At 47.1% G+C, this 13339-nt stretch overlaps 1 protein-coding gene and 1 long non-coding RNA gene across 2 annotated transcripts in view; one reads left to right on the top strand and one right to left on the bottom strand.

Moving 5' to 3' along the window:
- LOC126638554 (uncharacterized) overlaps positions 1-13339 on the top strand; it is a 1011613-nt gene that overhangs the window by 34762 nt on the left and 963512 nt on the right. The gene's annotated exons all lie outside the window — the stretch shown is intronic.
- Positions 11143-13339, bottom strand: part of NSG2 (neuronal vesicle trafficking associated 2) — a 34688-nt gene continuing 32491 nt past the window's right edge. The window contains exon 5 of the mRNA XM_050312517.1: positions 11143-13061. Within this exon, the coding sequence (XP_050168474.1) occupies positions 12870-13061 (192 nt within the window). The 3' untranslated portion in view covers positions 11143-12869. The remainder of the gene's footprint in view (positions 13062-13339) is intronic.

Raw genomic sequence — 13339 nt, 5'->3', positions numbered from 1 at the left:
CACAAAACTGCGGTACCAGGCACAAAGGCTGAGACTGCACATCCTGGTTTGCCACGGGAGCAGGGTTTGGGAAGAGGAGGCTCTGCAGACTGGGAATTCTCCTCTGGGGAACACGACTGGTGAAGCTCAGTTTGAGACTCCCATGGAGGACAGAGGAAATGTGTCATTTCAGGTCACTTCAGGCCTCATCAGCCATCCTTTAAGTGCACTTTCCCTCTGGAATTCCAGACATTTAACCTCAAACATTAATGTAATTAATATGGGATAAAAGTGTTTACTCTGGTAGCTTGTGTTGGTATTTTGACAAAAAGTAGCTGCTGAGAGTAGAGAATAAAATACTTTAATGAACAGGAGGAATAATTGCTCTTTATTCTAATCTCCCCTAAGTTAAGTAATTTCTTTTCAGTTTGCTTTGCTCCTGAGCAGGAAAACTGCTGAAAATGGACAAGACTATTAAAGAGAGTTATAACTGGCATAAATGGACCTTCAAGAGGAGAAATGATGGGACTGTATTAGACAAACAGATCTTAGTGCAGCCCAGTTTCAGTTTATATTGTAATTTTCAAGACCTGCAGGTGACTGCAGGAATACAGACAAGGGAAAAAAAAATCAATGGTGTGAATTATTAAAAACCAGAGGGCCAGATCTTCCATTAATATGAATTTGCTTGGTCTTTAGCATTGCTAGGATATATAGAGAACTAGAACTACAATAGCAAGACTATTTTGAAGGGTAAGACAAGAAGGAGACAAAAACTCTCTCATTATAATTTGGGATGAGCATAGCATTCATTATTGGGAAAGCTGGGAGTAAATCATCCTGACTATTACAATAAGCTGAACATTTTCTTCAGCCACTCTGCTCTGTCATATAAATTGTGTGTGGTAAATGTTTAACCAATAACAATTTTAAAAACATTTTACAAAACTAAAAATGCATCCTTTGTGCTATTTACTGCTAAACCCTAAAGTGAGGTTTCTCAGCATCAGACAGGAATCAAAGAAAAGCACTTGAAATACCTGAAATAACTTAAAAATAGTCATTTGATACCTGAAAATTACCTTAGAAGAAATCTGGGTGTTTTAGGTCAATGGAAGATTTTCTTCTGATCTCCACACATCCAAGAACTGTGCTAAGGTAACATTCCCCACTGTGGGGACCTGGCACAGTGGTAAGTGAACAGCAGCTCCTCAGGAAGCTGAGACTCTCCCTTCCCGCTGGCATGGGAGATACAGGGAAGCTCATTCCAAAGAGTTCAGTTCCCCCATGACATCATGCCTGACTGTGCCTGTTCAGGTCTTCTGAAAATCTGGATACCCCCTTCCGAACTGAGGACAGCTGTGGGATAATTGCCTGGATTTACAGTGGGGTTTCTTGAAGAAAAATCCCCATTTCCTGGTGAAAGGAAATTCTTCCTTGTGAGGGTGGTGAGGCCCTGGCACAGGTTGCCCAGAGGAGCTGTGGCTGCCCCATCCCTGGAAGTGTTCAAGGACAGGTCGGATGGAACCTGGAGCAACCTGGGATAGTGAAAGGTGTCCCTGCCCATGGCAGGGGGTTGAAAAAGATGATCTTTAAGACCCCTTCCAGTGCAAACCATTCCATGATTCTACAATTCTATGGAATGATGGCATTTGCAGACGTGGGCAGGCACTCCTGCCCCACCAGCCACGGGGACTCAGAGGGCTGGGTCTGATCCCTGTTTTTCATAAAGCTCCCAGTGGGCTTTGCCTTCATGCAAGGAAAGGAAACTCCCCAGGAGCTGCCAGGCTGAATGCAAATTAGGAAGCAGCACCGAGCCAGCTGCTGGAGTGTGTAAGGACCGTCACCGACAATCCCTGGGCACCAACACTCCTCTCATGCCTCAGCAGTCACCACCCACCCATTTGCCATCAGAGCAATTTGGAGGTGGGATTAGTTTGGGATCCCTTTGATAGCCTTGGCAAACTCTGTATCCGGGGGGATCAGACAGTCACATCCTCTTATTTCTCCAGAGAGCCATTTGTCAGCAGGTGCTCACGTCGTTCTGGGTTATGGAGTGTCTGGTCCTTTTTATAGTACACACTCATTACATTGATAATTAATCTGATAATGCCTATATGTCTGCTGTTATCTCCCAGCAGCACACAGCCTGAGCAGGGAGCCATTAACACACCTCTTTGTCTTACAGCAACAACAAAAGCTCCCCTACACTTCCCTCACCCCCTTCCAGCCAGACTTTACAGTCAGTGTAAAATGCTATAAAGGTAAGAGAGGTTTAAATGTGATTTTTTTTTTTTTTTCTTTTTTCAATTCTGGAGCCAAGCCTTGTTCTTGTCGCTGGTGGTGGCATTCCTAGTCCAAGTGGCTGAAAGATAAGTGAGAGTTCCCTCTCCAGCTTCTTGCCATGAGCAGCCCTCACCAGCTCTCAGAACTAAAGTGATGCAGCCTGGACAGGGGACATGTGGGTTTAAATGGAAATAGAAATGGTCTCAAGGTGCAGCCTCATGGATTTATTTCATGTCCCACAAATATTAAAAAATTAAGTCAAAATTAAGAAAATCCAGTCTCAGGTGAGATCATTCCGTAGGTTACTCCTGATCTTCACCAGGGAAAAGATGAGTATCCTGGTTTTAGGAAAACCCCTGATCAGAGCACCCAGCCCCCTCCAGGGCAATGAACCCTGTGGGATCTGAATGAGCCACAGATTTTGTGTTTGTGTTTTTCTCATTCCATGTGTTTGAAGGGATTGGTGACCAGGAGGCTGCCTGATTGGGACTGACAGGAGCCCTTTGCCTTGTGTTCCTTGGGCTGTATAAAGTCCTGATATGGGGAAAGGAGAAGAACAGACTTGAGAAACAAGGGAAGGGCAGCACAGAAGTGATGTCTGGAGAAACAAATGAAACCGTGCTGCAGCTAGGGAGGAAAATAAATTGGAAAAAAAGGAAGGAAGACAGAAAGAAAAGAAAACAGAAGGAGCATTTAATCTCAATTACAATGTTCTTGGAAGCTGAATCGAGTGGTCTTCGATCAGCCCACAGACGTACAATTCAAAATGAAATTTTCTATCCCCCACTGGCACCCTGAGGATCCCACTGCTGTGGATGGAGGGGGAGCAGCCATGGGCTCTGCTGGCCTCCAGCTCCTGCTTCTGTTCCCACCTGGCCTTTCCAAAGGGTCTTACAGCCCCTGGGAGCCAGAAACAACAATCCATTTGGCAGCACAAGCCTCTACCTCTCCCTTTAACCTCGAGGTGTGTTTCTTCACCAATCAAGAACGAGTGTGGCATCAGGCTGTTTCCCTAACTGGCTGTGATGAGCTTTATTTCTCTCTGCAGGCAGCTCCCAGACAAAAGCTGCATCGTAGCTAATCAGGGATCCCAGGACAGCACCTCACAAGCTAACTTTCTCTCATCTTTCTGCTCAATTACATATTGTAACATTCTCTCCCTGAGAGTCATTAGGTTGTCTTGTTTAGTCCCTGCACAAGTGATTAGAGAGAGATTCAAACTTCTGTGAGTGGTGAAATTACCCACAGCAGATCCAGATAAAAGCACCCTCACTACAGCCTTGGTGCGTTTCAGGAGTGTATTGGTACTGTTTGGTTTTAAATACACACCAAAGCTTAAGCTCATGTCACTTCAGTGCACTGCACTTCCACACTGCAGGACACCTCCCTGCCTCAGCAGCTCCTAATAAGCAAAGAGTGACAACTGCCATTTGGTAAAAAAAAGGAAGAAAATAAAAACCACCAGAAAATGAGCACACCATCATTTAAATGTCTGTAATCCCATGGGAGGCAGCAAATGTGACTCAGAGCCACCCAGCCAAAGGCTGTTGGGTCACCAGCATTCCTCACTTACAAATGGCACAAATTGACATTTTTTTATTCCTGTCTCAGGATTTAAGAGCTCATGTCAGGTTAAGGAGAGGGAGAAGCCCTTCCTAAAGGCAGAATCCAGGCAAAGGAGAGAGTGGGCTGAGTTCAGACCTGAGATTAAATACCCACACACATCACACCTGAGGTTCCCACCACCCAACCAGGCTGCCCAGTTGAAGTTCTCAGGCTTCAGAGTTGAGCCTCAAGGACACAGAAGGCAGAGCTCCAACAGCACCAAAATAAAGGCAAATGGTTGGGTGGGACACAATTTCTTGTCTGATTTATGTGTTTAATAATTGTTAGATCTCTTCCTAACTGGGGACTGCCTGATCCTCCCCTTTCCTGGGGAGCTCTGGGCACGGGGGCTCTGCTGACAGCAGCTGTTCCCAGACATCCCCTCAGTGCAGGGCTGTGCCTGCTCTGCTCTGTAATCACTGCTCAGGCTGTATTGACCAGTGTGTGGAGTGCTGAGACATAAAGCTCTAAATACCATCCTGTGGTTGTTCTCCAGTCACATCTCTTTCTCTCCCATAAACTTCCCCCTTACCACCACTCTCCTGCATCTCGCTGTCTTATGTCGATATTAAAGGGTCCCCCAGGTACAATTTTATTACCCGTGGCAGAATGGAGGCAGGTTTAAACACAAACAGTCGAAGCTGCCACTCAGATTCTCAGAACAGCCTTCTTCCCCCTCATGGAGCTCTGGGTTTTGTTCACAGGGCTCTCACCCAGGGCCTGATTTTGGTGGGATTTGAGATGGAGTTGGATAACAGAGGACTCTGCTGTCTGAGCATTATATAGAGCCTTTTTTCATAGATGTGCCCTCTTTAAAGGAAGGGAGGGAGGAAGGGAGGGAGGGGAAACCAGGCTGGTGGTGCAGGAGTGAGTGTCCAGCCCCACACGTTTCCACACGGGTCCTGGGATGCCTTGGGAACTGCAGCATTCCCAGACCCCCTTGTACAGGCAGCGAGGCTTTGCCAATGCTGTGTGCACTGTGCTGGAGCTGGTGGCAACCCATGGCTCACACAGACTTTTTCATTTGTTCTGAACAGAAAGGATGAAATAACCCGAGGAACAAATGGGAAGGCAAAAGGTACTGGGAAGTGCAGAGGATTTGCCAAGTCAGGAGCTGAAAAGCTGCCGTTCCCCTCAAATAATTGTGTTCTGTGCATTTTAATCAGGTGCAGTGTTAGCTGTGCTGGCAGGGTGATGACCAAGGAAAACAGTCCTGAATACTCTTTGCTTTCTGAACTGACACTTCCATTCTCTTCTTGCCCAGGGACACACCATGACCTCGGGTACGTGGGGCCCATTGTCCCTGCAGAGTTCATCCTCTCTTCACAGTATTTGACCACCACAGTCACTGCCATTTACTGGGAAAAAGGACTGAAATAAATAAACCCTTGCTGAGACTCCCTGAAAAAACGAGAGGTGTGGGCACACAGTGACTCTCACTGCACAAGTCCCCTGGGGCATCGAGCAGGGAGTCCTTTTTGTACAGCTGCAAATCCTCTGGGCTTTAAAACCAGTTCACCTCCAGGAGGACTTTTCACTGCCCAGTGGCTGGTTCAGGCTCTGAGTTTGTTTTTTCCCAGTCCTACTGTATTCAGGAATCACTCAGCCCTTGGGTGAGTTATTTCCCCTCTGTGCAGGTACCCTCCCACATCTTCAGTCCCCTTGTTCTGAGGCACTGCCTTTTGGCAGTGTGTTCACAGAGGTTGCACAGGGAAACACAGAGTTCAGTTAAGACATGTTTTCCTCTTGGAAGCTATAAACATACACAGGCCCCATATAAAACCCATTTCCTTTATAGCAGTAAACTCCCATTGAATTAGAATTAATTCTAGCAGGTGGATTATGGCTGTATGTGCCCTGAAGAGATAATAATATTAATGAGATATATATATGAATATATATGATTTTTAGCCTTCACACTCCCCTGCTCCATCCCTGGAAGTATCCAAGGCCAGGTTGGATGGGGCTTGGAGCAACCTGGTCCAGTGGAAGGTGTCCCTGCCCATGGAAGGGGTTTGGAACAAAATGGTCTTTGGGGTCCCTTCCATCCCAAACCAATCTGTGATTCTATGATTCTGCTATTAATATGTTTCTGCACAAACATCAACAGCTTCTCCATCATACACATGCCAAAATATTACTGGAAATAAAAGGGCTGAAGAGACAGCCAGGCATCCCTTTTTTACAGGCAGTCACCGCTGTGCAGATTGAATGCAGCAGGGAAAAGCAATAAACCTGGAACTGAATAAGGCATGGAATAGATTTTTCTTCCCTTTTTTGTTTATTTAGTTTGAGGAGGTTAAAGTTGCATGTCTTAGTTGTTTTTTTTTTTAAGAAAAAGCTTCACTGATATTTTTTTAAGTAAGGTCAAGACAAGTGAGCAGATTTTGGGGTAGGTTGCAAGGAGGGGGGACAGCGTGGATGTGGAATATGCAGAGATTATTGTAATTTGTATGAATCAAAGAGTTTAACATCTTAATTACTCATCTTAGGGTCTCAGTGATTATGCCAATTGATCAAAACCCTCAGAAAAATGCCTTCTCCAGGGATCACATGGAGCAAGGAGGGAATGGTACATCTTTAAGTGACTGCAACACCTCCATGAACTGGAGTGATGCTGGAGCTCCCATGGGAGTCACTTCTGCTGGCAACGCCTCTTCCTCAGCAAAAATCATAAACCCACTTCTCTCCCCCTGTTGTTCTCTTCTAGACCTTCAACCTGGGGATCAGATTGAGGAAAAAGGTTCCCCTGAAACACCCATTACTTGAGGCATCAAACTAAAACTCCACTCAGATGAGCTTCTGCACCCTGCAACCTGCTCGTAGCCATCGCCCCCCTGAATGCTGCTCCTGCTGAAACGTGTGGAGCATTCCTTATCCCCAAACCACTGCCATCCCCAGGGATCCGCTCCTGTGGCAGGAGCACAGAAACAACCATGGTGCCTCCCCCCATCCATGTGTTGGGTGGACAGTGACCACATCATTAACTGAATTTATGAAAACATATCTGGAAAAGATGGGGGGTGGGGGGGTGTTTCACTGTTTAGGTGCCTTCATTCCTACCACTGTCATTTCCAAATTCCCTTCACCTGTATTTCTTTAGCATTTATACTTGTAAATTCCCAAAGATTCTCCAGCTCTACTACAAATATTCTACTTTTAGCAGAAGAAATCATCTTATTCCTCCTCCCCCCACCCTGCAACAATTCCTTTTTTTTAATTGATGGTAGGCAGCAGTTGTTTTTCCAGTGAGCCAAAACTCCGTAATTCACACAGTAATTCAAATGGTTGCTGTAAAAATAGCCCCATCTTCCCAGTGGATTAAGCTGTCTTGCACACCAGACTAGCCAGTCCGGACCGCTGCCAAATGTTATATTTACATTTCCAAACTAGAATCTGTTTCTAATACATTTTTATGGGGAGTTTTGACCCTTTATATTTATTGTTAATGAGCTTTCATCTCTGTAATAGCCTTTCATCCCAAAGGATCCTGAAGAGTAATTGCAATAACCTGGCATACAAAACATACACAGAAATCAATTTACCCACCACTGAAATGTGGCCACAACTGGAGGGGCTGGGAGCAAGTGAGTGTTTCGCAGAACCCTGGGCTGCTGCAGCTGCTTCCACCACACAGGGACAGGCAACCTGTGCTGGCCCTGCTCCAGGTGAGATATGGAGAAGGTATTTAGTGACTGCAAGGCTTGGGAGCTTGGATTTGGGGGCTGTCCATGGGCCATGTGGAGCCCCAGAACCAGCCCCTGTGGGCACCAGGTGCCACCACTACCGGTGTTCAGCAGTGGTTGGGAAGCTGCTGGCAAAGCTGGAATTCCTACTGGGATTGCTCCTCTTCCTCCAGCAAATCCTCCCACTGTGCAGCCACTTAGAGCAACCTGCTGGCCTGGACCTGCAGGCTCCAGAGGAGAGCTGGGCTCACTGTGACCTGGCAGCCCCTCGTAGCATCACTGTGGCTCTTTGTAGCCCCTGGGACTGCAAGGGCTGATTCTCCTCGGCCACTGGCAAACACTGGCCTTCCCCAAGCCCTGCTGATGGAGGAGGGCTGGGGAGCGGTGATGAAAATGTCACCATCCATCCCTCGCGGTCACTTCCACACCTTCATTCGTCTCAAACACCGCTGCAAATATTTCACCACTGGCTGCTCAGTTTGCAGCGTTTTCCTTCCTGCTCACCCCAGTGGTGCTCACACTCTGTGTTATCAGCAAGGGAAGCCACAGGGCAGGTTGTTTCTGCCCCCTCTCTGGAGCCTCGGTGGAGGGACGTGATGCACATCCCACATCCCCAGCAGATGGGTCCTGCTGTGGCAGTGGGATCAGGCTCAGGCAATCCCATCATGTCAGGGCACTGGCCGAGCCAGGATGAACTGTGTAACCTGCTGTTAAGAGGCTTTTCCATGTCCTCTCTCTCTCTTTTCCCCAATCATCATCTGGCTTCTGCAGGACAAAAGCCTCTTCAGCACTAATCCTGCCCAGCCCTTCCCGGCCAGGAGCGGTTCAGGCATAACCACTGCACTTCCCATCCTTCCTGTGCTTGCCATGGATTATTTTTCAGGAGGGAGCAACCCACAGCCTTTCAAATGACTTGTCATCCACCCTCCTGAGTAAAGTAACATTCTTAAACAAAAGGATTTTACTCTTTTGCCCCTCAAAGGGCACCAGGCCAGGTGAGCAGGGGAGCTGAGTGACAGAGACCCCCAGCTCGGCTGGGCACTCACCCCGTGTTCTCCGTGGGATCCCTGTAATGCCCCTGCCACTGCTGGCATTTTAAAAAAACCAAAGGCCAAAGAGATGGAAGGAAAGAGCCTTTTCTTCCCCCCATCCCCTCCTATAAGTCATTTTCCCTGGCCTATTTTACAGGAACTGAAAATCTATTAGAGGAATAGCTTAATCCGGTTTGACTGTAATAATTAGGGTGCTTTGGAAAACCCCTGACTAATCGTATAAAATGTGATTGTAGACAGTTCAGTGCACGACCTTTACACTTATCACTGGAAGCATTATTACAAACCAGAAACAGCTGGCAAGCACGGAGGGGGATAAAGGGAATAAAAACTCCCATGTAAAGGGACAGGGACTGTTACTTTTCTGATCTGGAACCGGAGGCTCTGGCCGTGCCTTGAGCTGTCTTTAGATCCAAAGCCCCAGGTTGCCTCCAAAACCCTGTCTTTGCCAGTGAGCCCCACCAGCCCTGGGGTCCTGCCATTGGCACCTCCTTTCCTCACCCTGTCCTTGCAGGCAGCCCAAGGTGACTGGAGTTCCCCTCAGGGCCCTGCAGTCAGCAGAGGTTTGGAACAACAATGGGCGGCTTTTCCAAAACAAGACAGTCTGTATCAGTCAAGCAGGATGCAGCTTTTTAGGGTCACTGGGTTACAGGAGAAAGGCAGCTCCTGCTTCCATACCTTGGCTGGTGGCAATCTTGTTCTCTCTTGCTTCTAATCTTTTCCAGGCTCCAACAGCCATAGTTTCTTCCTTCACTTCCCAAGCTGAGACTGGGGGTGGCTGAGTTCCCACCATGGCATCACCACACCTTTAGTAAAGTTGGGAGGTTTTTTCCACATGTTCTGCCAGTCATTCCCTGGGATTGCTGCCTGTTCAGGATGCCCTTTCCCCATAAGATCAGCTCTTTCATGTGCTGACACTTTTCTTGTTCCATCCTTCCTACCACTCCAGCAGGACAAACAAACAGCCCAGGCACCCACCCCTGCATGACTGTCAACTCTTCCACTCCCAGTGGTCCACAAGCATATTTTGGTGGGAAATTCACACTCTGAGCCCACTGTAGCACTCTAATATAATGGAGAAGATTGCCCAAAGGGACTCCTGCTTCCCCAGGGCCAGTCACAGATGGAGAGGTTGGAGCTGATGGACTTGGCCATCACATAAATGTCAGCAGAAGCACAGGGAAGGCTCTTGTTCATCAGCACCACTCAGAGCTGAGCTCACCCAGACACCAGTTCACACAAACACTGTTCTCTAGAGCCCATCAAGAGCTTTAGACTCCACAGAGAAATGACAGCCAGGATAAGTCTCTGCTATCACCAACACGCTACTTTAATCAGCATTGAAACATATGATCAACCTTGAAGGAGGCTTTAAAGACTGAAATAATAAGATGATGTACTACAATTCCAATTTTCTCTCTCTCTCTCTCTCTCTCTGTTACTGTGATTAAAATACATGGTTAATCTTGGAAGCTCTACTGCAGTTTGTACAGAAACTATAATAAGAACATTCACAGTCATGGAATTTGCAGCTGGCATTGAGTTGTTTGGTTTCTTTTGCTCTCCCATGAGTCTTTCTCGGGTCTTTTTTTTTTTTATTTTCATTCTACTCCATACAGGTTTTGATCTTTCCCTTATTAAATAGGAATGGTTATCCCCACTGACTCACTTATCTAATAATAGCTAGAACCTCTTATTTCAAATTATTTGATTCCTGGGTTTTTTAGATTAAAGTAAACACACAGTTAGAGTATTACTGGGAAAACTGGCAATAGAAGTCCATGGTCAAATTATCCTGTGACTCAATCCTGTAAAGCACTGGATCCTTTTTAATACATTTTACAAGTACTCAGCGGTGACCTCTAACACCAGAGTGATTCCTCTCCTATGCTAGTTCAATTTCACAACTCTGAATACACTTTATTTTTTTTTGGAAGGAAAGCCATCCAAAGGTTTTATAAAGTGTTCTTTAGCCTTTGGGAATGAGTCAATTTAATGCCAGGGTATCATTCCATTTCGAAGAGTTGAAGGATTTGAGGAAATGCAATCTGCTTTCTAAACCATGTGAGATGAATACAATTGTGGTTTTGTTACAAACCAAGCTGCAGAGTTTGGATACAGAGCTCAACTTTTCCAAAGTTCAGCCATGGCTCTTTTTCAGCTGGACTTCCCTGCAGTGCTCCTTTTTCTAAGGGCCCTTCCTATGGAGCAGCACCGGGAGCGGATGGCAAAGGCGACACTGCTCCCAGGCAAAGTTCCTATCACCCATTGGTTTTAAAATGGGAAAGAAGGGAAGTCCACTGTAAAGCCAAAAATCGCCAGCAGAAAATCAGCTTCATTACTATTTTTCCTATTTGCAATTGAAAAATGGGCTGGAACACAGGGAATGAAAAGGCCTCATGAATATGCCTCCTGAAGGCCAGAGTCACCTTTGTTCTGGTGTAGCCTCTGCTCAGCACCACACAGACCTCCCACCACCTCCCACCCCCCAGCCCAGGGCACGAGGAGCCAAAAAAACCTGCTGGAGCCATGGAGACGCTCAGTCACATCTAGCTTTATTTTAATCCCGTCAGAAAAGTTCAAGAATTACACCAAAAAATACTTCAGTCTCTGCTACCTACTGACAAAAAATACACCACAAAATTATAAACTGTTCAGTGGTTTTGCTGGAGTTTGGGTTGTTGGTGGAGGGGGTGGTTTGTACATTTTGAGAAATGAATTTACAGGTGGAAAGGGAAGGGAGGAGAGGAGATCAGACGATGGTATTTGGCACTACATTTTTAGCTACACTATACAGTTATTTATCATGATGCCTGTTAGGACTGAGGAGTTCTGCCCTCATACACTGCCTACTGTCTACGTACGTGACAATGAGGACAAAACTGCCCAATGCGGGGGGAAAAGGGGCCAGTTCCTAATTTCCATCCCAGTCTAGCCATGAGTCTGAAAAAGCAGCCTTAGTCAAATGTGAACCTATGCACTCTGCTCCTGCTGCCCGGCTCTCCCTGCCTGTGCTCCTGAGGAGCAGGGCTGCTCTGCAGCAAAGGCTTGCAGCTCTGGAAAAAGGAGAATCCTTGGGGTTTCTTAAAATCACACCAGTCTCCACTAAATTTGTGGGAGAAGATGGTTTACACTGCTCAGGACTGGATTAAGCTTGGGATCTGGTCTGTGTTTGCAAGCAGATAGACCCTTGTACTCTGAGAGCTACAGCCACCCCTCCCTGGTGACCTGGAATGACATTAAATGCTGAAGTATCTGAAGCTGAAGGAGGGAAGCAGGAGCATCCCATTTCATGGGTGAGAGAAAATTAGGAGCTGAAAGTCAGAGGCTTAATCCTGTTCTATACTACCACCACTTTTGAAAGGCTCCTCAAATCATAAGGGCATTTCTTTGTCTCTTGGTGACCCTCAGGAGAGGTCCCAAAGCCTCATGGAATTGCCAGAGGTCATGCAGGAAATGCATGCCAGCAGCAGCAAAGGCCTGATCTCCTGACTGAGTCCTGTGCTCAAAAGTATATTCATGATTTCACTGCAGCAGCCTCTGCCTGCTTCCATCCTGCTCCATGTCCAAACAGCAACTTGGATTTCAGCCTCAGAGCCCAGCCAGGATCACCAGCACTGTGGTGGCTCATTAGGAATGCTGAGATCTTTCTGGACTTACGTGGGTCACTGCACAGGGGTGTGGGCACATCTGTGTTTGCACGTGCAACAGGGGGGACGAGGGGACGCCTGTATTTCTCTATCAGCAAATGAACACTGATGCTAAATTCAATTTGACAGCAAAATATCCCCCCTCTGGCAACTAAACAACATCACAATGTCTTTGTACCAGGTTCCTTCCACCCCCTCTCGAAAGGATTTCAGTTCTTCCTTCACTGCACTTTGAGCCTCTGTCGCAGCTTTCCAGCGATGACAAAACTTTGCATGATTCTCTTTGCTGCTTTTATCCTCTCTGGCTGTTTACCTAATTTGCTTTTTTTGTTTTTTAATTTATTTTTCTAACAAATAGTTAAGCAATGATTTAAAAATATTTTTACATCGTTAAGGTACAGTCAACATCAAACATGCCTTTGTACAAGAGCTCGACTCGGTTACAAATCAACGAGAACAACGCACGAAAAGAAATATCCATTAAGATGACTCCTGCACTTGGGTTTTATTTATTCCTGCCGTGCTGCTGGCACGGCACGCTCAGCTAGAGCAGTATAGACACGGTGTTGTCCCCCCACCCCGCCCTCTTTGCCCACCACCACTCGTTCCCTTTAATGACCTTCTGTCTTGGCAGCCTTGGCTTCGTGGTTCGCGGATCCCGAGGACATCCAGGGCGATACGGCCCGGGAGCTGGTCTGCTTGGCCATGCTGTAGTGGCTGATGACGGTGTAGAACCTGCCCCGGGAGTTGGAATCCTGTGCAGAGTAGTAGGCGTCCAGCGAGGCCGGGATGCAGCGCTTGTGCTGGGAAGGGGGAGAGAGCAAGAGAAGCAGAGTGACCCAACCAGCCTCTTTCCAAAACCTCATGGCTGGCTGTTTGCACGGAGGGTGTTTGACTCAGACCTGCTGCAGCTGCCTTTCGGTGCCCCCTGGGAATGCACCAAGTCGGGCAGCAGCCTTCAAAACCTGTTGCTATTGGCAACCCTGATGGCAGGCTGGTTGGGAAATGGGGACTGTGTAGTGAGGGTTTGGTGTGTTACTGACAAGCACAGAGACCGAGGCCCCTTGCTGGGGGCCAGGCA

The sequence above is a fragment of the Myiozetetes cayanensis genome, unplaced genomic scaffold, assembly GCF_022539395.1.
Source record: "Myiozetetes cayanensis isolate MyiCay16 unplaced genomic scaffold, myiCay2020 scf17, whole genome shotgun sequence".
In the NCBI taxonomy this organism is placed as follows: Eukaryota; Metazoa; Chordata; class Aves; order Passeriformes; family Tyrannidae; genus Myiozetetes; species Myiozetetes cayanensis.
The sequence above is the reverse complement of the archived record's forward strand: the minus strand, read 5'-3'. Positions and strand labels throughout refer to the sequence as shown.